At 49.8% G+C, this 24,727-nt stretch overlaps 1 protein-coding gene across 2 annotated transcripts in view; it reads right to left on the reverse strand.

The window, feature by feature from the left end:
* The window catches only part of SLIT1 (slit guidance ligand 1), a 177,466-nt gene that overhangs the window by 143,791 nt on the left and 8,948 nt on the right, over positions 1-24,727 (reverse strand). For both annotated transcript variants that reach the window (XM_004427897.3, XM_087432360.1), the window contains exons 2-4: positions 12,143-12,214; positions 9,768-9,839; positions 4,621-4,692 (exon numbers count right to left, since the gene is read on the reverse strand). In XM_004427897.3, the coding sequence (XP_004427954.2) occupies positions 4,621-4,692; positions 9,768-9,839; positions 12,143-12,214 (216 nt within the window). The remainder of the gene's footprint in view (positions 1-4,620; positions 4,693-9,767; positions 9,840-12,142; positions 12,215-24,727) is intronic.

Raw genomic sequence — 24,727 nt, forward strand, 5'->3', positions numbered from 1 at the left:
TTGTGGGGATCTGAGCTCCAAGGTCACAGGAAGTAGGAGGGGAGTCAGTGCTGTGGGTAGCCAAAGTCAGGGTGGAACTGAGATGTTGCCCATAAGCCCAGGACACTGGTTTGCAGGGAGGAGTGGGACAATAAGTAGACATTCAGAAAGAACTAGAAACGCCCTTCACATCTCAGTCTTAGTCCTAGCTGTGCCTCACTTCCTACCCTGAGGAGCCTGGCAGTCTGCTGGTTGTGCCCTTACAATACCCCACCCTACCCTTACCGTCACCTGCCTGTGGGGCTTTCTGTTTCTGGAACCAAGGGTGCCCAAGTGCTCCTTGGCCAGATCAACTGGGAGAATTAACAGAGATGTTTTGGAATGACAGATGCTCAGGTCAATGGATTGGGGTGGATGTGGGGCAAAGAACATTAGCAAATAAGTCTTTAAGCACTTGCTCCTGTATCCCTCCCTATAACCATCACCAAGATGAAAAACTCAGTGAGCCCAGACACCAAGGACAATCAACCAGATCAATAAAAAGTTCTGTTTAATCATTTCCCCACAACGTGCCCTTTTCGAGATGGCCTGAATTGGAAGGACACCAGGTTGCACTGTCCCCAGTCATGAACTCAAGTCCTGGGCTGACCTAAGTGGGGGCATGCTATACGGGAGTCCCCCCCAAAGTCCTGCTGGCTTGTCCATCTGTGGTTACAGATGAGCTTAAGAGATATTAAGAGGAGAGCTAAAGAAAAGAATCTCCCTTCACCCGGGTCCGGACACGCTCCTGGATAAGAAACGTCTCCTGCCAACTGAGGGACCCAAGGGCTGGAAGAAAAGGCAGTAAGTATTCCAGAAAGGTTCTGGCTCTAGAGCCTGGAAATATTCCCCAAAGGGCCACCAGGCCTTCCATTGAGAGGGCCCTTCCTCTGGAAGTCCCTCTGTTGACCGCTGACTGGTCCCCTCCCTAAGGCAGCCAATGTTTCTGGAGGCCACTGCCCACCCTGGCTGCCTGCCCCATAGGGCGCCAAGAGCAGGCGTCAGGCAGACTCCTGTCCTCGTCAATGGCTCTTCCACTCCTTGAATGGAGTTCCTTGTGCCAGCCTTTGGCTATAGAATCCAGTTATTTAATATTCATTAAAGCATAGAAGTCCTTTTCTCCAGGACTCCTCTTAAATTATGAGCCATGAAGAGCACTGGGCTGGGAGTCCAAAGGGGCATTGGTACTGACCCCAAGGAGGTCGCTTCACCTCTTCAACCTTGACTTTCATCTTAACTCTCATTGGCAGTAAAACCGGGAGAAACTGCCTGCCTCACAGGGTCACAGGTATCAGATGGGACAGCGTGCAGAGGAGCACCAGCTTCCCTGGAGGATCGTTCAGCCACCCACGTTGTCAGGGACACAACGAACATCTGCTGCAGGCCAACTACGGGCCTGGATGCTTTATGTGCACAGTCTCAATTCAGCCTCACGATGGCCCAACAGCAGACAGTAAGAAAAAGAGGCTCCAAGAAGTTAGACCAGCCAGAGTTAGACCCTGAAAAACCCAGGACCATCTGACTCTTGGGTTTCCACTCCCCCAGGCTACCTGCCATTTCACTAGGGACCCAAGTTCCCCAGACACAGGCCAGGAAGCAGCCAAGCTGGCCACACACTGCCACTGATCTCAGGAGGGGGCCCAGGGACATGCGGGCACCAATGCCCCTGGCAGAAGGTAGACTCAAGTGCTGGAGGGAGACAGAGGCCCCTGTAGAGCTGCCTCTCCCCTTCAGCCCCAAGAGCTGGAGGAAGGCTACGGCAAAAGATGTCAGCCCCCCAAAAAGGCAAATAGGGCCAAAGGCGATCTCAAGCAAAAGGCTGGAGGTTTGTGGATTTAGATTCACATGAGGGTCTTGGACGTTTTAAAATAAATGAGGGATGGGGCCGGCCCTGTGGCTTGGTGGTTAAGTGCGCGCGCTGCGATGCTGGTGGCCCGGGTTCGGATCCCGGGTGCGCATCGAGGCACCACTTCTCCGTCCATCATGGGGCCGAGTCCCACATACAGCAACTGGAAGGATGTGCAGCTGTGACATACAACTATCTGCTGGGGCTTTGGGGGGAAAAAATAAAAATAAATAAAATCTTTAAAATAAATGAGGGATGGAAACAACCTAAGTGTCCGTCCACGGATAAAGAAGATGTGGTGCATATATATACAATAGAGTACTACTCAGCCATGAGAAAGAAGGAATTTGTGACATTCTGCCATTTGTGACAACACAGATGGATCTAGAGGGCCTGATGCTAAGTGAAATAAGCCAGACAGAGAAAGACAAATACTGCATGGTATCACTTATATGTGAAATCTAAAAAAAACAAAATTCAAACTCATAGAAACAAAAGAGTGGAAAAGTGGTCACCAGGGACTGGGGGCTGGGGAAATAAGGAGATGTTGGTAAAAGCATACAAACTTGCAGCTATAAGACGACTAAAGTCTGAGGATCTAATGTATAACATGGTGACTGTAGTTGATAACACTGTATTGTATAATTGAAATTTGCTAAGAGAATAGAACTTAAATGTTCTCACCAAAAAAAAAAAAGATAAACATGTGAGGTGATGAATGTGTTAATTAACCATATGGGGGGGTCCTTTCACAATGTGTGTGTATATATATATATATATATATATATATCAGATCACACAATGTACACTTTAAATATCACAAATTTTATTCGTCAATTATACCTCAATAAAACTGGAACTTAAAAATAAATAAATAAATTTTAATAAAGTAAAATAAATGAGGGAAGGTCAAAGCGGGCGCCCAGAGCTTGATGGCAACCGTCCACTGCGCACATGCTCTGACCCCTGGGTGGTGGAGGGCAGCAGATCAACATGGCTGAGGGGAAGGGAACTTGAGCAGGCAGATAACGCTGGGAGAGTGGGGGCACAAGCTTGAAAGGCTAAGAGGAAGGCTAAGAAAGGCTAAGAAGGAAAGAAAAGAACAGAAGGAGACAAAGAGAAAAGATGTTCAGGATGAATTTGTGCAGAGAGGCAGAACTGTTACGACCCTTGCAAGAGCTGGCTGCAAGATAGGACGGGCGGAGAAAACAGGAGTGCTGGGGCCACGTCAGGGCAAGACCAGCTCCCTGTGACCAGTTCCAGCAGGGACCTGGTGCGCCAGCGCTGGCTCCAGGTTAGAGAGACGTGAGGGCAGATGCAGCTGCAGGGAAAGGTCTTGTGCCTTCAGCAGTCAAGAAAGTAAGGCTCCCACTGTGTGCCTGGCACCAAATAAAGGGCCAGTTACAGGGGACTGAAGGAGAAGGCCCAGATCCAGCCCAAGGATGGCAAAGACCAGCAGGAAGGATCGTCACTGAGGGTCATCGCGGAGAGGCCTCCAGGCCAGGAGGACAACAGACTAAAAATCAGAGTTCCACCTTAAAGACAAAAACTTGAAGACAGAATCCACGACAAATTCTGGAGCTGCTGGAGACCCCTGGGCTTACCAAGAGGTCTGGAAATCATGACAGAGGCAGAAAGAAGTGGCTGTGGTTAATCAGAGAGATGAGATCAAGCTCCAGACTCCGGAAGCCCACAGGCACGCCCCTCGGCACTCAGGCAACCCCAGGGTGCCGTCTCCCTCCCAGCCCCCTCAGTCTTACCTGCACCTCGACCTAGGTGCTGTCCTATAAGCATCCTTAGGGAAGAACCACAGCCCCAGCATCTCACACAGTGCTCTGCTGGGCATGCAGAAGGTCCCAACCAATGGTTTTTCAGGTGGTTAATGACCACAACTAAACCTCCCTCCCAACTCAAAATTCAAAAACCTGGCAGCTCTTCAAAAATCTAACAAGAATACATAGTTGTTCTGGGACTTACAGAAAGCAAAGCTAGGAAAAACATAAATTATTAGAAAGCAGATTTAGAGCTCAAAGAAAATGTTTCTAATATGCAGACCTGTCCAATAATGGAAGTGATTACCCAGGGAGGTGGTGAACTCCCCATCACTAGAGGTAGCCAAGCAAAGACTGAAGGACCATATCTAAGGAGACGCAGAAGAGATTCCTTAGACAATCTCTAAGGTCCTGTCCAACCCATGATCCCACAAAACGAAATATACTGTAGAACAATTACAGACACATTTGGTAAATCTTGGAGCAGCAGAATTGGCCACTACCCTTTAAACTTGAAAGAAGTACATTTACAGCAAATCAAAGTATGACTTTATGCCACAGTTAATAAGCTTACAGACCTCATTACTCCAAACTGAAAATACAAATAGTTCAAGAAGGGATTAGTTGAATGAGTAAATACTCGACCCAAGGCAAGTTACCAAAGGCAGTGAGAGATGCATAAGAACAGTGCTCCCTGTAAGGAAGGGCAACACGGTTGACGAGCATGCCCACCCCCACAACATCCTCACCCCGGCACCGTTAGAGGCAGTACATGAACTGGATCAACTGTGGGTTCTGTCAAGTGCTTACCATGGTGAAATGCCCCAAATAGCACCTTTTGATGCCCTGAACAATTCTTGCCAGGTGAGGATCATGGGAGTCACAGTCACGGGACAGTCCAGGCCCCAGTGACCAAACACCGCCCCTCCCACCGGGTAAGGGATAAGATCACAGAGAGCATTCTGGCCAGGGAGTGTCACTCACAGCCTCGACAGAGCCTGGTTATTCTGGAACAGCAGTTCTGGTAACATGTGCAGCTGGTTCCGGTTCAGTCGTCTGAAAAAGAGAAGAGAGGAAGTGTTGGAAATCGCCTAGCTGTCCAGGAGAGCCAATGGACTTTTCAGAAAGCACTGGATTCAGAGTCAGAGGGCCCAGGGGTCAAATCCTAACAGGGTCACTGTGTGACTCCAGGGAGATCACCTTCTCTGGGCCTCAGTTTCTCCATCTATAAAGTGGGAATTCTGCCCTTTGACACTTGGGGAGGATAAGAACAGAACATCTGTGAAAGGCCCTCCCCGAGGACCTGACGGGTCATGGGCAGTCAATAAATAGAGGGTCTTTCCTTCCATTATTTCCTCCCACACCCATCATCAGCATCATTTTACACATGCAAGACACTCTGTAATTTATAAGGCACCAGTTCAAATATTATCTCAGTCTGTGCGTTGGATACCTGACTGCACGTGAAATGTGAGATACACCCTATTGTAGTAGGTTCTGATTCTTCATTGCTTTCATCCACATTTGGCTCAGTGGCAACTTATCTTTTTTATTGTTTGCTTTAGGTCTTTTTTCAAAATGAAAATAGCTTTATTGATTTTTTTTCTTATTTATGGAAGTGCTTGCTAATAAAAAAAAAGCATCAAATAATAGAAGAAAAAGTATTCATCCACCTGCGTTATTCTCACTCAACAATTTGTGGATGTCTTTCCATGCCAAACAATAAAGAACAACCCCTTTATTTTTAATGACTGAATAGTATGTCCATTACTTTTAATTCCTCTATTGATGGACAGATAACATTTCAGTATTATAAACACAGGCAGGAGTGGGAAATCTGGTTCTGGAATGTGGCCTGACGAGAAGACAACGCAGGAAGGACTCGCACTTGTCCTAGGGAGGCAGCGAAGTCTAACCAGACTCATCGTGCCACCTTAGGCAACCAACTCTCTGACTCTGGAGTGTAGGACTCCAGCCCACCAGGGGGTGTGAACCTATAAAGTACGGAACCTTGGCACCCACAGTGTGTCCGTGGACCACCTGCAGGGCCATCACCTGGGAGCTGGTAAGAGCTGCAATCCCCAGGCTCTACCCCAGACCTACGCAGAATCTGCATTTCAACAAGACCCCCAGGATCTGGATGCACGTCAAGGAGGGAGAAGCACTGGCGTAAAATGCAGCCTCTGCCCTCCAGTCTCTGGCACAGTTTGAGCTTCACACAAGGATCTCCTTTAACAGTTCTAGAAGATGATAAACCAACTTGGCAAAAGCTTTCCTTTGGGGGGAAGGAGGAAGAAACATAAGTCTGTGTGGCCAGCAGTAACTGGTCTGTGGTCACCTCCTAGGAGGTCACCTTCACTGGGATGTGAGAAAGGTACCATTTTCTAGCACAGTACAGACAATTAGAGCTTCAACTTTAGGCCAGCTGGAAGACATTTCCTCTAAAGGGTGGGCTGCTAGGGAAACACATCGTTGCCTTCGAATGAAAGGGACCACCAATATAATCCTTAAAGCAACAGAGTGGACATCACATCACTCCAAGTTCCTACCCTCGTCCAGTAAATTAATCCTGTATTTACACTGCCTGGTAATCTTGGTTTGGATTCTGTTTTCTTTTCCCCCAAGACTTTCTCAGTTTTCCAGCTTCAATTTCTGAAAAACACTTAAGAGGAAAAAGGATTTGATAGCAAGTTTCAAGTGGAAAACCAAAGGACATCAAAGGAGGGACCCAGCCTGGTGAGGGACCCGCAGGTGGCTAGGAACAGTAGCAGTAGCGGCTACAGTGCTTATTAGCCCTTCCCATGTGCCAGGCACCAGGATAAATGGTTTGGAGGGCAAAGGAATGAAAAGGTGGGCTTCTTTCTCTTGGGGTCTCACAAGGCCTTACATTCATGCACATCCCCTCCTCTCCCCTCCTGGCAACAACCCCACAGGGAAGGTTTATCACCACCATCTTGCACACAGCTCCAAATGGATGCTCAGTGTATGTGTGTTGACTTTGCTAAATTGTCTCTTTGATAGATGAGGAAACTGGGATGCCCAGAGGTGAGTGACTCACCCAAGTCACCGCCAGGTCAGGTCGTAGAGGCGGGGTTGTAAAGCCTGCCTTTCCCAGCTCCCCATCCTGGCTGCCTCCATGTGACACACTGACTCCCACTCAGCTGGCTCAGGGTGATTGAGCACTCCACTCCCTCCCAACATCAGATCCACCAATGCCCACGGCACGCCAATCCTCATGGTGGCAGGACTGCACACTTCTGCTTCTGTACTCAAGTTTGTAGCTGCTTACAAGAACCAGTTATGTCTGTTCCCAAACCTGTTTATGCCAGAGGTACTTACAATTATAATTATATAATTTAATTAACTATTACATAAATGAACAAAATACTAGTGTGAAAAGAGAAAGCTGTCTCTATGAAAACTAAGTTGAATGTTTTGCAAACAGTCAATAAAAGGAAAGTGGGCGATTAAAGGACTGTTCGATGAAGTAAGACTGAAGGGCAGGAGGGTCATAAAAGAAATTCAGAATTCTCCACCCAGAATGCTTCCAAGGGCCTTTTAAAAATTTCACTCTACCTTAAAGAAACCAAATCCAAAAATCATAGGCAAAGTATACATGTGTGGTTTAGGAACGGAAAACAATACAGAACCCCAATCAGCATCTCATGCTAAAAAGAAAGGCCTTGGGGGAGAAAAATGTGAGGGGGAGGGAGAAGGTCAATAAATGCACATTTATACGTTTTAACTTAAAATGAAATGTTTAGAGCACGTATGGTGCTTATGACTCCCCACTTTATCCAACTTTTACGATTAACTGATCTGCCACTGGTCTCCGACAAGGCAGAGGAGAGGGTGCCAGCCATCCACAGCGAGCACCGGGCACCAGAGCAGTCACACGCCCCAAAAATAACCACCCACTGTGAAGTTGCTGATGACCCACCCTGGAAGAAAGAAACTATAAAAGGGACAAACTGGAGAAGGGACAAAGTCTGCAGTGACAAGGCACGACTCAAAAAGGAGGGCCCTGGGGGCCGCCCAGTGGCATAGTGGTTAAGTTGACGCACTCTGCTTCTGTGGCCCAGGGTTCACAGGTTCAGATCCTGGGCACAGACCTACACACCACTCATCAGGCCATGCTGTAGTGGTGTCCCACATACAAAATAGAGGAAGATTGGCATAGACGTTAGCTCAGGGCGGATCTTCCTCACCAAAAAAAAAAAAAAAAAAATGAAGGCCCTGCCTAGCCTTGGCTGGCAGCAGCAGGCGTGACACAGGCCCCACCTGGGTCATGTCTAGACCCCCACCCACCTCTTCTCCTCTCCCAGGGCGTGTCAGCCCCAGCACTGGAGCAGGAATGGGTTAGATCCACATTGGCCCCTCATAGCCAGAACATGAATATGTATTTTGCTCTGAGCCTTTTAAAGAAAATAAACACAAGACTAATGGAGCCCCTCATCACTCCGTTTTAGGCCTGGATGAGGAATGCCAAAGAAAGATCACCTTGATTTTCCTCCAGGCTGCAGGAAGGCAATGAGACAACCGTATTCTTTCCCTTTTATTTAATACCTCATTTTCCTTGATATAACAGAGAAATGTGAGGTATTAGGTCGTAGTCATTAAGAGCTCAGGCTGTGGAGGTAGAATGTTCCAGATTCTAATCCCCTCTTTTGCACTTAATCACTTAATAGTCACTTAATAAGGCAAGTGCCTTAACTTCTGTGCACCTCCACTTCTCACCTGTAAGATACCACTGACTACAGTGTTGTTGTAAGGATTAAATGAGATATTGGGGGGCAGAGAGCTTATCTTGGTGTCTGGCATAGAGGAAGGCAGTCAATAGAAGCTATAATTATAATTATAAACTCATTGTAAGAAAATCCACAAAAATGAAAAGCACAAAGAGTAAAATTAGTTACCTGTTATCCCACCACTCAATGTAATGAGAATTAGTATTCTCAGTTATTTTCCTCCTCCTGTATTCTGTACACATATCAGTTGGTTCTATTTACACAAACGTCACTTCCTGCCTTTTCCACTTAACGTTATATTCTGAGCACATTCCCATGGCCTTAATAGTTCTTCAAAAATGTGATTCTAGGGCCAGCCCTGGTGACCTAGTGGTTAAGTTCAGCACACTCTGCTTCGGTGGCCTGGGTTTAGTTCCTGGGCACAGACCTACACTGCTCTGTTAACAGCCATGCTGTGCTGGCAGCCCACATACTAAAAAATAGAGGAAGAGTGGTATAGATTTTAGCTCAGGGTGAATCTTCCTCAGCAAAAAAAAAAAAAGTGATTTTATATCTTATATCTCCACCAGAATGGCTGTTTCCAACTTTTTTTATTATATTTAAATAATGTGCAATGAATATCCTGATATATAAATTTTTAGCCATGTCTCTGATTATTTCCTTAAAATAAAATGGACTTCCGGTTCAAAGGGCATGAACTTTAGGACTCTTGACACCAACAGCCAAACCAAAGCAGAAAAATAAGATCAGTGACCCCCGTGAATGTGAGTGCCCATCCCCTCCTCATCTATACCTCATTCCTCGTTTTCCATTATTGCCAATCTGAAATGCAAAAATTGATCAAGACCCATTTTCAAACTTGAAAGCCCTGTAAGGAAAAAACCATACAAACCATGCAAATCAGAAGCATGCCACCACCTTCCAGTTCTGTGCTGTGGCCCCAGGCACCAAGACAGGGCTCCACAGGTGGCCCTGGGCTTTCCTGACGGGCCCCTCGGCATGCCAATGCTTCTTTTGAGGCCAAACGAATCAATGCACAGTGGTTATGCTCCGGGTATGAGATTATAGGAGGAAATTTCATTTCCTCTGTACTGTGTGGATTTTTTGCCATAAAGTATTTTCAGGGAAAAAACAACAAAGACAGCTGCATTTAGAATGTGGGGTGAGGATGCTCTCCAGCTTTCTCTTTGCCGTCATCTCACGATGACTCTGTGACTGCTTCCACAGCTGCGGCTGCCCCCGGCTCCCCTCAGCAGGCGGGAGGCAGGCTGGGCGTGTAGTCCTGTCCCTGAGTAGCCCCTCCTTGAGGCCAGGCTCAGCTGCTCGCGTCCCCTCAGCACCAGCCCCCACCGCCCCCCTGAGCCTGCGCCCGCGGGTACTCACAGCCGCTCCAGCTCCTTCATGTCGTCGAAAGCCCCCCGTTCCACCACTCCAATCTGGTTCTCCATCAGCTGCCTGGGAAGCAAAGAGACAGGGACAGCTACAGGATGTTGGACAAGGACTCGTAGAAACAGCTGGTATGAGGGAGTGAAACAGGAGCAGTGCCCGAGATGCACACAGACCCACGTCCCGGCCCAAGCCAACAAAATTTTCTCACAACTTTGTAAATTCCCCGGCAAGGGCTCCACAGCACACCCAGCCCTAATGGTAAGACGTGCTTCCGGCCCCAGCCCCATGCTGACCCCTCTGAAGCCACCTGCATGGCAGAAGCCCGCGGGGCACCAGAGCACCAGGTCAGCGCTCCAAAGGCATGCTCAGGGATGCCCAGACCCAGGCAGCGGGCAGCAGGCAGCAGGCAGCAGGGGCCGGCTCTGGACTGCTGGCACACGTGCCCTGCTTTGGCCCAGAGGGCGCGTATCCAACAGGCAGAGCAGGAGGGATCGGCCAGTAATGGGGAGAGGGGAGATGGTGCCAACTAGGCAAAGCCCACACACGCAGCAAACACACTCTGCGGTTGGCAGACGACACCCCCTCTGCCTGCACCCCCACTCCACCTGGCCCCATCTGCTGCCAACTGAACCACCTGGCTCCGTGGGACTCTGCACCTCCTCACGGCCAACGCGCCCTGAAACCCAGAGTGTCCGGCTGGGGGGCAGCATTTTTCACCAACAGATCGCTTGTTGCATGGTAATTTTTGAGATCATCAAGTATGCTTTTCTCCCTGCGTTTTCTGCTCTCCACTCTGAAGCAGATGGCTTGTGTGCTCCCGCAAGCGCCTCAGACAAGGTGTGGGGCAGGGCAGAGGGTAGAAGCTGCCACTAGACACTTCTCTTCCTCTGCTTTGCTTCCAAAAGCCTGCACTGTTGAGGAGCTCTTGCTGGAGGCCTGGAGGCCAGAGGGGGGTGGGGGTGGGAGTGGGTGCAGGCGGAATGCCAGGAGGGAGGGCTTCCCCAGACTCAGAAGAGATTCCTGGAGCCTGGAAAGGGGTCAGAGGTCAGCGGGTTCTGGAGCAGCAGAGACCCTGCTCAGCAATTGACAGCTATGACCAGCGAAAGGATCGGCCACAAGGTCCCCCAGCTCCCCCCAAGACTTTGAAAACTACAAAGTCAGTAGTTCTGAAAGAACTGAGGCCCCAGGACCCTTGTACTACTCTGGGAGTAGAGTGTGAGGGATCCTATGATTGTCTGATGTTGAATTTCCTGCCAGCCGGGTGGGATGGGGGCTCAGAGTTAAAACTGAGTAGATGCAGAGAAAATAAAGAAATGTGATTCTTCCCTGCACACCTGAGTTTGTGAGCTGAGCCATTCCTGCATCAGAATGCATGCATGCATGCATGCCAGGCTGCCTCTTCACCCCCATATCAGGAGAGCAGGAGAGGATGAAGGGATCCACGCCTTCCCCTCACTTCCCACCCCTGCCCAGCCTGACAAGACACATGCCGTGGACGGCTCCTTTGCTGGCTAGTAGCCAAGCCCAAAAGAGCCATACCCACCACTTCCAATATTGCAACTGTCAAGTACCCGAGAGGAGTCACCTCTGTCCTCAACTGCCCGGACTCCCCTTGCTCTCAAGCCAGGGGACTGTGGCCTTGCTGGAGAGTCTCTCTGGGGCACAGGTTCAGAAGAACTATGGAGACTGTTGTGGACTGACTTGTGTCCCCCAAAAATTCATATGTTGAAGCTCTAACCCCCATTGTGACTGTATTTGGAGATAGGGCCTTTAGGGAGGTAATTAAGGTTAAATGAGGTTGTAAGGGTGGGGCCCTAATCTGATAGGATCAGTGTCCTTATAAGATAAAGAGACACCAGAGATCTCTCCCTGTGCACACACAGAGGAAAGGCCACATGAGGACACAAGAGAGGCCTCACCACAAACCAGCCCTACCAGCAGCCTGATCTTAGACTTCCAGCCTCCAGAACGGTGAGAAAATCAATTTCATCGTTTAAGCTGCTCAGTCTGTGGTCCTTTGTGATGGCAGCCTGAGCAGACCTGGTCTTCCCTGATCCCGGGAGACAGCCAACGGACAAGACAGCCCCATCTGCCCAGCCAGGTCCGCTAGGCGGCGACAACTGGTGCCCACGCCACGCCCAGTTTTCAGCTGTGCGGGAGACAGTGGCCACCCTGAGGCAGAACTCACCATCACCTCCACCCTACCCCACTCAGGGCTTCCCAAGACTGACTCCATAGGGGAGGGGCCCAGCTCGCCTACAACCCTGCAACCCTACGACCCACAGCCAGGGCTCTGCCTAGGACCCACAACGCCACTGCTGAGGGTGGGGGCAGGAGGGAGGGCACGAGGGGCAGAATCCCGTACTCACAGCACCCGCAGCTGCTTGAGCCCCGCAAAGTCATTCTTGTGGATCCGAGTGATGTTGTTGCCGTTGAGCTCCCTGGTGGACGAAAGGAGAGAAGGAAATGGTGAGAGGCCCAGGGTGGGCCCCCAGGCCAGGGGCTCAGCTCCAGGCTCGCTCTCCACCGGGCTCAAGCCAGTCATCTCGCCAACGGGGCTGCGAGCTTCCCAGCCAAGCCCTGGACCCCAAGTTTGTGTCGAGGCCCAACAAGCTGAGGCCTCTTTGCAGCAGATGTCCGACCAGCAAGAACTCACCGGGCACGGGCTCACTGCTGGGAGCGCTGCAGAAACCCAAAACACGGCTTTTGCCCTGAAAGAGCTCAGTCTCGTTGGAGAGACAAGACGTTCACACGGGAAAGAATTTGGAAACTAGCCAATTGAGAGGTTATTCAGGTAGAATCCTCACTGAGCCTCAGTTTCCTCATCTATAAAATGGGGATAATAACTGTGTCTACCTCATAGGGTCAGCATGAGGCATAAACAAGTAAAGAGCAGGGCCTGCACTTGGAAAAGGCCCCCCTGGGGATACCGATGCCATCATCTGGTGGCACTGGCTCCAATGAGCTGTCCATATTCTGAGTAGGAAAGAGCAGGGGGGCCATGCCATTTAGGGGAACTGAGGAAGTGGGACTGGAGCTGAGGCCCAAAAAACAAGGCAGATCTGCAGCAAGAGGGATGGAGCAGACATTCCAGGGAAGGAGAACACCCTGGAGTATCGGAGGGGTGGGGGGCAGAGACAGGCTGAGGGTTGGGAGCCGTGGTAAGCAGGGTTAGGGCACAGTGGGTCCAGATCACAGAGGGCCTGAGAAAGCAAGCAGAGGAGAGACAGGGAGCCAGTGAGGCCTCTAGGCAGGAGCCTGCCATGAGGTCAGTCCTGCAGCGGGGGCTGGAGGGCAGGGCCAAGGAAGAGAGGCCGAGCCCACTGTCCAGATCCAGGGCCTACAACTATGGTGGCTCCTCCCCTCACACCCCCCTGGCCTCTGGCCCTTCCTCCCTTCCAAGGCCACATGTGCTCCTCCCTCAGCCCTCCCAATCACCCCCTGGGCACCTTGGACATGGACACCACCTTAGAGGGACACCACCTTAGAGGGCGTTTGGCACCCCCTCCCTGCCAAGCCTCCCAGGGAACCTCACTTGGCCTCCGTGGGGCCACTCGTCTTCCCAGGGAGCTAGTGCAGCCTCAGAAAGGCAGGCCACGCCAGGAGTCAGGCACTCCACTCCCCAGAAAGTTCTTCCACTGAGCCACACACAGCAGAATCTCACTCGGACCAAGCTCCAAACCCAGCTGTCACCTCCGCACCTAACCTGTCTCCCTGTGGCAGCTCCGTGTTCACAGCCACACGGTCTCCTCCTCTTTCTCACCACCGTCACAGTCACCAGAGTGCTTGGCAACAACCTAAGCGCTCTCATCCCAACATACACACACAACCCATATTCACCTGCAGCCCAGTCTCCTCACTTCCCACCTTTGGTCAAAGGTTCCAGGTACAGTCACCAGCCAAACCCAAGTCCAAGCTACTTTGAAAAACAGCAAGTGTCCTTTCCTAAAAGTATTTGGCCTAATGATGTTCTAGAGTTGCTTCCACTAAGAACAACCATCTGTTATTAGTTTTCACACACTCTGGGTACTGGGCTTTGTGTCCAACCTCACGAGATGCTGGAAAGTAGTTACTGTGCCCATCTTACAGATGAGGAAAGAGTGGTTCAAAAAGGTTAGATGCCTTCCTGAGGTCACCAGCTGGTAAATGACAGAACAGGGATCTGGACCATGGCTGTCTGATCCTAGGGCCCAGGCTTCTCCCACCAGGCCAGCTGTCTCCCCAAGTTGACAAGCCGATAATTCATTCAACTCATCTCTCTCTCGGCCCTTCCCCTGGGCCTGGCTTCTGATCCTTCAGAGCAGCTGGAAAGACTCATTCCCTGCTGCTCACCTCTTTCCCAACAGGATCTCTCAGAGGGGCCTGAGGCCTCCCCAAGGTGACAGGGCCACTGGTGAGACCCCCAGACTGAGCCGCTTTCTGGCCTAAATGCTGTGAGACACCTTCTCGTGGGAGGCAGGCTCTTTTCAAGGTGAAGGTCTTTTTTTGTTGAACTAAATATTCTTTCCTGAAACAGCCCCCTCTGAGCCTCCCTTGTGTTGCACCCCAATCTGCTCCTTCTGCAACATGACCATTCTTCAAACATTGAGAATGTCATCACGAAGCCCTTAAAATTGTTTCCCTCCACAAGCAGGGCTGGTTTCCTTTGGGCCATCCTGCTGAAATTTTCATCCCAAAACCTAAAACCACAAGGAATTTCTGGTTGTCTTATTTTTTTGATTATAGTCATACATTGCTTTGCGACGGGGATACATTCTGATAAACGCGTCATTAGGTGATTTCTTCATTGTGCCAACATCGTAGAGTGTACTTACACAAACCTGCATGGTACAGCCTACTACACACCTAAGCTATTTGGCACTAATCTTATGGGACTTCCGTCATATATGTGGTCCGTTGTTGACCAAAACGTCGTTATGCACCACATGACTATAGAAAGATATGTCAGCATTGATTATAAGAGCAAAAATGTTAAATGGACATCAACGGAGCATTGCTTAGTCGACTCGCAGCACATCCATGAAACCGAATACTATGCAGCCATTTAAAATCATCAATTTGTACTGACAGAGAAATCTGTTCATGATACAGGATGTGGGAAAAGTGTCAAAAGACATGTACTCCATGAGCCTGCTGATGTGAAAACACACGCACATCGATACAGGTATATGCGCAGAGCCAGCTCGCTGAGGCTGTTTGCCGCATATTAATACCAGTAACTACTCAGTGGTGGAACTTGAGGTGACTTTAGTTTCTTTTTGATACTTTTCTGCGTTGTTTGAATTTTTTAAAAAAGACATCTATATTTTTATAAGGCAACATAATATTCAAGTTATTGCATCTAGATATAAAAGTAATATAGGCATATTATTGAATTTTTTCAATTTCCTGAAGAATAAAGAAAAAAAAATCATACATAAACTCATCACCAGAAGTAACCCCCGTTAACATTCTGGAATACTTTCTCTCAAGCCTGTTTCCTTTGGATACAATTTTTATATAGTTGGGATAATTCAACAAATATTTATTGAAGATTTACTATTTGCAAAGCATTTTGCAAGGTTCTGAAGATGCGAGGATGAATGAGACATAAATGGCATGCCCTCCTTCTAGAACGTGACAGCCTGTTTGTGCTCCACTTAGGACTCTGACTGTCCATGAAGTACCCCTCCATCTGGATATATCAGTACTGGGGCAGTCCCCGATTCCCTGCTACTGGAACAGCTGGGCTGTTTTGATATTGTTCATTTATAAACAATACTGCATAAAGCCTGGTGGGCGTGTGGGAGGAACACATTCCCAGAAACAGAATTACTCAGTCAGAGGTCATGAAAAATCTGATGAATTTTACAATCATTTGCTCATACCATGGTAAACATGGTTTATAAGTCAATTGACTACAATTATCCATTTCACAGACAGCAAAACTGAGGCAAAGACAAATGTTGAGACTTGTCTGAACGAGGCAGGGCCCAACATGGAACTCAGGAGTCCCTGAGGATAGAATTCCCATAAAGCGGGCAGGGGTCGGTGGAGGGCTCACAGGAACTTCTGATGATGGCTCATGTTTACCCGCCTCTCTTCTTACCCTTTTGCAGTAGGCTCCACTGTGCAGACTCCGGGAGGCATTCCTTAGCCAATGCTCAGTCATTCCAACCCCTCCTCAATTCCCGCACCCCACGCCACCCCCGCTCAAGAAAAGACCTGGGACAGGGAGGCAGAAGAGGATGATGGTGCAGGCAGTGGAGCAAACACAGCCTCTCTCTCAGGAGGCCCTGCTGGTGGCTTCCGGGCAAGAATGTCCATGGAGGCCAAAGGCCCCCCAGCCCCCAGCCTCCCTCCATCAGCCTTGCTCTCTAACCCCGGAGCTAAGTGCCTCCTCTCGGGGGAGACCTGAGGCAGCTCTTATCAGGCTCCCAGGTCTGAGGGCTGCAGCTTACAGAGGCATTATCGCTGCTTAGGCTGAGAGAATGACCTCCACTGGGTAGCCCGCTGTCTCCCCCTCAGCAGGGCAGCTCACCAGGATCGAGTTTCCAACCTGGCCCAGCCACTTCCCCTCGAACCCTCACCACAGGCTGCTGGAAGGAGGCAAGGAGGTCATTTTTTTCCGGTGCCTGATTCCTCCAACAGGTGGTCCTTGAGTGTTGCCATGGAGACCCCCCTCCCCGCAAGCCACCTGGGGAAAATGGGAGAAGCTGCTGCGTGCGACCTTAAGACCTCTGCAGCCAGAGCGGCAAGTGGGGTGGGCCCTCTGGGGCAGTTCCCAGCCTCGTTTCTCAGGCAGAACCCAGGATCCAGAGCAACCCTGGGCTCCCTGAGGGTCTTGCCACCAGAGCCCACATCCACCAATTCCCCTTATTGGGCACCTACTGTGTGCAGGCTCCAAGCCTAACTCCAGCACGCTTCATCACATTTCACCCTCCCAGTAACCTGTGAAGTGACTCGTGTTCTCCCCACCTTGCTGATGAGGAAACTGAGGCACAGACTGGTGAAGCAATTTGTCCAGTGCCACACAGCTAACAAGTGGTGGTGAGGGGATCAAACCCAGGCCAGTGTGATTCCACGTTCTTTCCCCTACATCACGAAGCCTCGTGTTGCCGGACCCTGTCGAGCTCACCTCTCACCCTGAGTGGTCATGCCTTGGACAGAGCTGAGGAACAATCTGGATGCTCTGGATAGGACACACTGGGGCCTATAAGACCAGTGCTCTGCCTAAGCAACAAGATCAGGGCAGCTCCCCGGCTGGCTAAGCTAAGTGTGGCCTTAGTGGCTAAGAGCTTGGGCTTAATGGCTAAGACTGTCTGGCTTCAAATTCATGCTCCACCATGACCAGCTGTGTGACCCTGGGCATGTAGCTTAACTTCTCTGTGCCTCAGTTTCCCCACTTGTAAAATGAGGATAACAATAGTACCCACTCCTTAGAGATGTGGTGAGTAAATGACTTACTATTTCTAAAGCACCAAGATCAGTGCCTGGCATACCGAAGTGCTCTCTATGTCAGTATTAACTGCTGCAATTATTTTTACTACGACTACTGTTGTTGTTTTCCTCAAAGACCATTGCTCCACTAGGAGGGTGGTGTCCCAGGCTCAGCTCAGGCTGGCGCTGGACTGGCTGGGCCACACTGAGCGAGAGGAGCCAGCTACTCTGCAGGCCCCAGGACGCTAAGGCCCAGGGAAGATGCCCTGAGACCGTTCTCTCTCTTCCAAAGTGCTGAGTCTGCACCATCCTTCTCCCCCAGGAGGAAACACACTCCACTGGCAAACGGCCCCGATTTCCATCTGTTCCTGTGTGGTCCTAACCTCAAAGGAAAACCTCGGTGGTAAAAGATCCTGAAGAAAATCCCCTGAAGCAAAGTTACCAAGGAAAAAACAAAAACACACCAGGATTTCTTGAATCCTCTCAGGAAACAAGAATCTGATCCCCAGCATCTTAGTGTTTGTGATAAACTGAAAGAAACCCTCAGATTTCCTAGAGCTGCAGGAATAAACACCCTGGGCCCCTTGAGGGGTGTCCTGGGGGCTCCACGCACTTCACAAGCGTTTCTCGGCCCGGAGCTCCAGCCACTCCTGATGCTGGTTCCCTGAGGGCCCAGAACATTCCCACGGGCAGCCCAAGCCTGCACTGGCGATGGGGTGGCTCAGGCTGCCCTCTGAATCCCTTCCCACAGGGTCTCCAAAAATAAACACGCACGCTCTGACTGTGACCTAGACAGGCCTCGGGCTGGGGAACCGTACACCTCGGCCCCGTCCTGTGAAATTTCACCCTCGCCCCAAATCCACGGAGCTGAGCGCCTGTAGAGTTAGACGGGAGAACCGCCTAAAGGAAGAATTTCCCTACCCAGCCGCCGCCCCGACAGCAGTGGAGGGGCCCCCGGATGCCGAACACCCCGACCTGCAGGCCAGCCCGTCTGCGTGTCCACCTCTCCACCAAGGCGCCTGGAGCCCACCAGAGCCACCTAAGCAGGCGTCCCACCTTCACTCTGGCTCCCCTCCAATCTGTTCTCCAAGCCACAGCCAGAGTGATCTTTTCAAGATGCAAATCTGATCATGTCACTCCCCACTTAAGCCCTTCAATGAATCCCCATCGCCCTTGGAATCAAGACAAAAATCTCCTTAACGTGAGCTACAAGGCCCACGTGGCCTGCCCCACGCTCCCCGTTCTGACTTGCTCCCTCCTGTGGCTGGGCCTTTGAACTCAACATCCTCTCTGCCTGGAATGCACCCTCCTTCCTCTCTGCCTAACTAATTCCAACTTTTCCTTCCAATGGATCAAACCTCCCTATCACAGCCCCGCAGAGCTCCCCAGCCCTCTTCTCTGCAGCACAAATCAGGGGCAATTTTATACGGATTTGAGGGCTTCCTTGACAGACGTCTCAGCCCCCACAGGCATAGACTGGGTCAGTTTTTTTTTTTTTTTTTGCTTGAGGAAGATTAGCCCTGAGCTAACATCTGTGCCAATCTTCCTCTATTTTGTATGTGGGTCGCTGCCACAGCATGGCTGACGAGCAGCGTGAGTCGACACCCGGAATCCAAACGGAACCAGACCACCAAAGCAGAACACACCAAACCCAACCACTACGCCCTGGGGCCAGCCCGTGTCAGTTTTTTCTCATTATTGTATCCCTAGGGCCTAACACAGTAGTAATACATGGCACCTGATAGATGTTTCAGTAAGTATTTCTTGAATGCATGAATAAATTTACATTAAAACTGACATATTCCAAATAGCACTGGGTTGAGTGGGTTTTCCATGCTTCCCTGCACCCCCACTCAAAAAAAAAAAAAAACTACACTAATTAAGAAATGCTCTCCGCAAATGGACATCAGCCAAGAAAAGCTCCACACGGAGAGTACGCTGCTGTTGCATCAACAACCTCCCGGAGCGCACGGGCTAAAAGACTAATTTCTCCTCAGCTCCTTTCAGAGGAAAATACCAGCCCCCAGGGCTTCAGCCACTCTGCTCGTCCACTTCCTTCCATACATCAGTGCTTCTGCCTCACGGCTTTTGCCCATGTTGCTCCCTCAGCCCAGAACAGCCCAGAACAGCCCTCTCCTCCTCACCTGCCTACCAACATATACAGCTGGCTCACTCCTAACATCCTTCAGGCTTCAACGTAAATGTCTCCTCCTCTAAACCAGCCTCCCCCAGGAGATGTTCACTTGGCTCCTCCCCCAGGGCTGGAACTTGGATTTGGAGTTATGTTCAATATGAGGTCCTTTGTTAAAGGCCAGTCTCCCCTGCCAGGCTGTGAGGGGCAGAGGCCACATCTGGTTTGCTCACTGCTATATGTCCAGCACCCGTGAGGGGGCCTGGCACAAAGTAGGTGCTCACTAAACAGAAGCTGACTGAGCAATCCTGCCACTGAGCCCGGCTACTGCTGGCACATGAAGGCCGAGGCCTGGCACACGCTCCGTCAGCCAACCAAGCCTTCCTCACAGTCTCAAGCCTCGGGGGGTCATGATCCAGAGGCTCCTCCAACGCCTCAGCGGAGCCCACAGGCCTGGCACCAACCCCAGTGCTGGGACTGCCCTCCACCATGTGACGAGTCAAGAGGCCCCAAGGGTGAATAGTTGGGGTGCCGCACCAGGGCAGATTTCCCACAGATCCTGCTCTGCCTGGGCTCCTGGGGACCCGTCCCGTCTCCCTGGCTTGAGCAACAGCAATAGCCATACGAACTAGCACAACCCAGCCAGTTCGTTTAAGCCTCATAGTAGCACCCGGCTGAAAGTTCATTATCAGTCTCAATTTACAGATGAGGAAACCGAGATACAAAGAATTTAAGTAACTTGTTTAAGATCAACTAGCTGGTAAGTAAGCTGAAGAGGTAAGACTTGAACCCTGGCAAGCCTGACTTCAGAGCCCAGCTCTTTTTTTGTGTGTGTGTGAGGAAGATCAGCCCTGAGCTAACATCCATGCCAATCCTCCTCTTTTTTTGCTGGGGAAGACTGGCCCTGAGCTAACATCCGTGCCCATCTTCCTCCACTTTATGTGGGACGCCGCCACAGCACGGCCTGCCAAGCGGTGCGTCAGTGTGCACCCAGATCCGAACCCGGGCCGCCAGCAGCAGAGCATGCGCACTTAACCACTATGCCACGCAGCTGGCCCTCTTTTTTTTTTTTTTTAATTTTTAATTGCAGTAAAATATATACAATATAAAATCACCATTTTAATCATTTTTAAGTGCACGGTTCAGTAGTGGTAAGTATATTCGCATTGTTGTACAACAGATCTCCAGAACTTTTTCATCTTGCAAAACTGAAACCCTGTAGCCATCAAACAATAACTCCCCTTTCCTCCTTCCCCCTTGACCCCGGCAACCACCATTCCGCTTTCTGTCTCTATGATTTTGACTACTCCACATACCTCACATGCATGGAATCATACAGTATTTGTCCTTTTGTGACTGGTTTATTTTTATTTAGCGTAATGTCCTCAAGGTTCATCCACATGGTAGCAGGTGTCAGAATTTCCCTGCTTTTTAAGGCTGAATAATATTCCATTGTATGTATATACCATATTTGTTTACCCATTCATCCGTCAATGGACACTTGGGTTGCTTCCACCCTTTAGCTATTGTGAATAATGCTGTGAATGTGGATGTACAAATATCTTTGAGACCCTGCTTTCACTTCTTTGGGGCATATACCTAGAAGTGGAATTGCTGGATTATGACTAATTTTTTGAGGAATCATCATACTGTTTTCCATAGTGGCTGCACCACTTTACATTCCCAGAAACAGTGCGCAAGGCTTCCAATTTCTCCACATCCTCACCAGTGCGTGTTTTTTTTTACAGTAGCCATTCTGATGGGTGTGAAGTGGTCAGAGCCCAGCTCTTAACCCCAACTCTGGTGTATTCTGTTCTGAGACCCGAATTGCACCCCAGTCCCTTCACTACTGAGGCCCAGATTTGCTCTTGCCAATCCGCTTCCCAGATCTGGAGCCCACCCCAAAACCACCACCCTGCAGTCAGGGGCCCGCTGTCAGCCACCAGGCCTCCATGTCCATTGCCTGCCAGCTGGCTCTCTACTCGCTGCCCACCCCAGGCCCCCAAGAGGCTGCCCACCAGCTAACTTCCTGACACTGACCTCTATCTGCAACACCACCTCCCTGCATCCCTCAACGCTGCTCACCACCCTACCTCCGGGCCGGACACCCCCTCCCTGCCAGCCTGCAACTTGGGTCCACCCCGCAAACGTGTAGGCAGAAATCAGTTGTGGCCAATTTGCCTTTATGGCCCCAGTGCTAAGCCTGACAGGGGTTTTGTAGATGCTCAATGAATGTCTGATGAATGATTGAATGAGTGAATGAATGAATGAATGAATGAAAGAAGCCAAGCCTTATTAAGATGTGTGGAGCGGTAGTCAAGTTTAAGAACTAAACACAAACACGTCTCAGAGCCTCAAGACTCAGGGACCCTCAGCGCCACTTACTAGCCTGCTATTTGACCCTGAGCAGATGACTCCACCTCTCTGAACCTTCTCATCTGCAAAGAAGCGGTAAGTAATACCTTTGTCCCGGGACTGCTATGAAGAGTAAAAGGGCGGACGTGGGTAAGGCATCTGGCTCTGAGCCTGGCACAAGGTTGGGGGGCTCTAAATGGTGACCACCAGCACCATCACAACTCCCTCTTCCCTGCTCTGTGTCTCAGTTCTTCTCTGACCTGTCACAGGGCATCTTCTCTGGTTGTCTCCCCCAACTCCAAGGGCTATGGCTCCTCCTTCCCACAATCGCCGGCCACCCCCTCCATGGCCTCCCACCCTCTGCCCGCAGTGGGACTCCAGTCCACCTCCCCTACACTGCAAACAACTCACTCCCCCTCGGAGCTCCTGCGCTCTCTCCTCCGGAAAACTTCCTCACCACCTACTCACTCCTCAACCATCTGCCTTCCACCTTCCATCCTCCCAGGAAACCGTTCTGCCCAGCTTTGCCGTGACCCCCATCACAGTTCCAGAAGCTTTCCTTGGCTCTCACCCTCCGACAGACTGGCTGCTCTCCACATTGTTAGCCCTCCTCCCCATCTCCAAACTCCTTCTCCGGCTTTGGCACCAACTACTCGCCCAGGTTCCAATCCACAAACGTTCAGCCAGTGCTCCCCTGCGCACGACACAGGGCAGGACCCCCTCCTGCCACTCCCCCACCTCCTCCCTTGTCGCCTTCCCCTCCTCCTGCCCTCCTAATGGGGGCAGGCGCCAAAGACAATCCTTGTGAGTCTCGGAAGGACGGACTTTCCTCACCAGGAGAGCCCAGCACCAAGCAGTGTTTCTCAGATTGGTTTCTCAGCACCTCCCGCATCGGGATCACCTGAATGGTCTTTGCTAAAGACCTGCTGAGTCAGCATCTCTGGGATAGGCCTGTGAATCTGCATTTTATACCAACTTCCCCGGAGATTCTTATTCCTGTTGAAGTTTCTGCTCCACTGTCCTCAACTGTTTCCCCAGGAGGCCCTCCCGACTGTCTCTCCAGCCTGAACACTCTTCAGAGTAACCAGCCCTATTCCTACCTCGTACTTTTTCACATAGCTGTTTATTGGCAATTCAAACAAAACAGGCAAACGCCAACTTCACGGCTTCTCCTCCGGGATCAGTCACCCTCCCAACTTCACTCCATTCACAAGACCATTCTCCGAGGCTTGAGCCCACGGGTCCCCCACGACCTTGCTCCCTCTGCGCCCTCCGCCTCGGGCCAGGCCTGCTTCCTCTCATGTCTTGGCCTCTGCAGTAGCCTCCGAATTCTATGAGGACTGTAGTATTTCCTGCTGCTGCTGCTACAACATATTACTACATGCTTAGTGGCTTAAAACAACACAGATTTATTATCTTACAGTTCTGGAGATGAGATGTCCAAAATCAGTCTCATTGGGTTAAAGTGAAGGTGTTGGCAGGGCTGTATTCCTTTCTGGAGGCTCTAGGAGAGAATCCATCTCCTCGCCTTGTTCAGCGTCTAGAGACTGCCTACATTCTTTGGCTTGTGGCCCCTTCCTCACATCACCTCTTGCTTCTGTCCTCACATATTTCCTGCTACTGACTCTGACCCTCCTGCCTCCCTCTTAGAGGCACCCTTGTGATTATGCTGGGCCCACCCAGATAATCCAGGATCATCTCCCATCTCAAGATCCTTAATTTAATCACATCAGCAAAGTCCCTTTTACCCTGGAAGGTAATATATTCACAGGTTCCAGGGATTATGATGTAGACATCTTTGGGGACCGTTATTGAGCCTACTACAATGACCCTATTCTCTAAAGCAAAGATCAGAACTTTGATCTTAATCAAAGTTAAAAAAATTTTTAAAAAAACACCTCATCAAACACATCTTTTGAGCACCTACTAAACACCAGGTGATGGAAACACAAAGATACATGAGACACAGCCCCTGCCCTCGGGAAACTCAAAACCCAAGGTACCAGCAAACACACCACCTGCTTAAAAAGGATTAAAATTATCTGCCCTACAGAAGAATTCCAATTAGTGAATGTAGAAGAAATGAGGGAAATAGAAAGTCAAAATCAGATAATAACGGTTGCAGGCAAGATCCATTAATGGATGCTAAAATTAGTAGGTGAGAATTTGAGGACAAAAAGGATCTTACATAGTCTCAAAGTATTTCCCCCCAAATATTGCAATCCCAACTGCAAATGGAAGGAGAGTAACGTTACAGTGGAGAAACCTGGCAGACACCACCTTAACCAAGAGATCAAGGTTAACACACCAGCAACGAGACATGTCGATGTCATCAACCCCCTGATAGGATACTCTGAGAAAGACACATCACCTCTATGGCACTCTCACCAAAAATGCATAACCTCAATCCAATCATGAAAAACAGCAGACAAACCCAAACTGAAGAACATTCTACAAAATAACTGACCAGTACTTTTCAAAAGTGTCAAGGTCATGGAAAGGAAGGAAAGACTAAGAAACTGACACAGATTGAAGGAGACTGAGCAGACATGACAACTAAACACAATATGGAATCCTGAATGGGATCCTGGAACAGAGACAGGACATTAGTGGAAAAACTGGGGAAATCTGAATAAAGTCTGAGGCTTAACTAGTAGAAAACTAAATTTCTTAGTTTTGATAATCATACTATGGTTAGGAAAGATGTTAATATTAGAGGAAGCTGGGTGAAGGGTATATGGGAACTCTCTTTGTACTATTTTTGCAAATTTTCTGTAAGTCTAAAATTATTTTAAAATAAAACTTTTAAATTTTTTTTTAAAAAGAATAAAAATACAGCAATAACAGCAAAACTGCTGTCACAGAAAAGCCAGAAACCACAGTCACTATAACCAACTGATCTCCTCACCGCCAGTTGGTCTCTCCCTCCATTCATTCTCCACACCAAAGCCAGGCAACAGAATGTCTTAAAACACCATTTTGCACTTGTCACTCTCCACTCAAAACCCCAGGGGGCAAGCGCTCAAAGGGTCTTGTCAAAAGGACACGA

This window comes from Ceratotherium simum, chromosome 6, assembly GCF_057802395.1.
Source record: "Ceratotherium simum simum isolate JZ-2026a chromosome 6, ASM5780239v1, whole genome shotgun sequence".
NCBI lineage: Eukaryota > Metazoa > Chordata > Mammalia > Perissodactyla > Rhinocerotidae > Ceratotherium > Ceratotherium simum.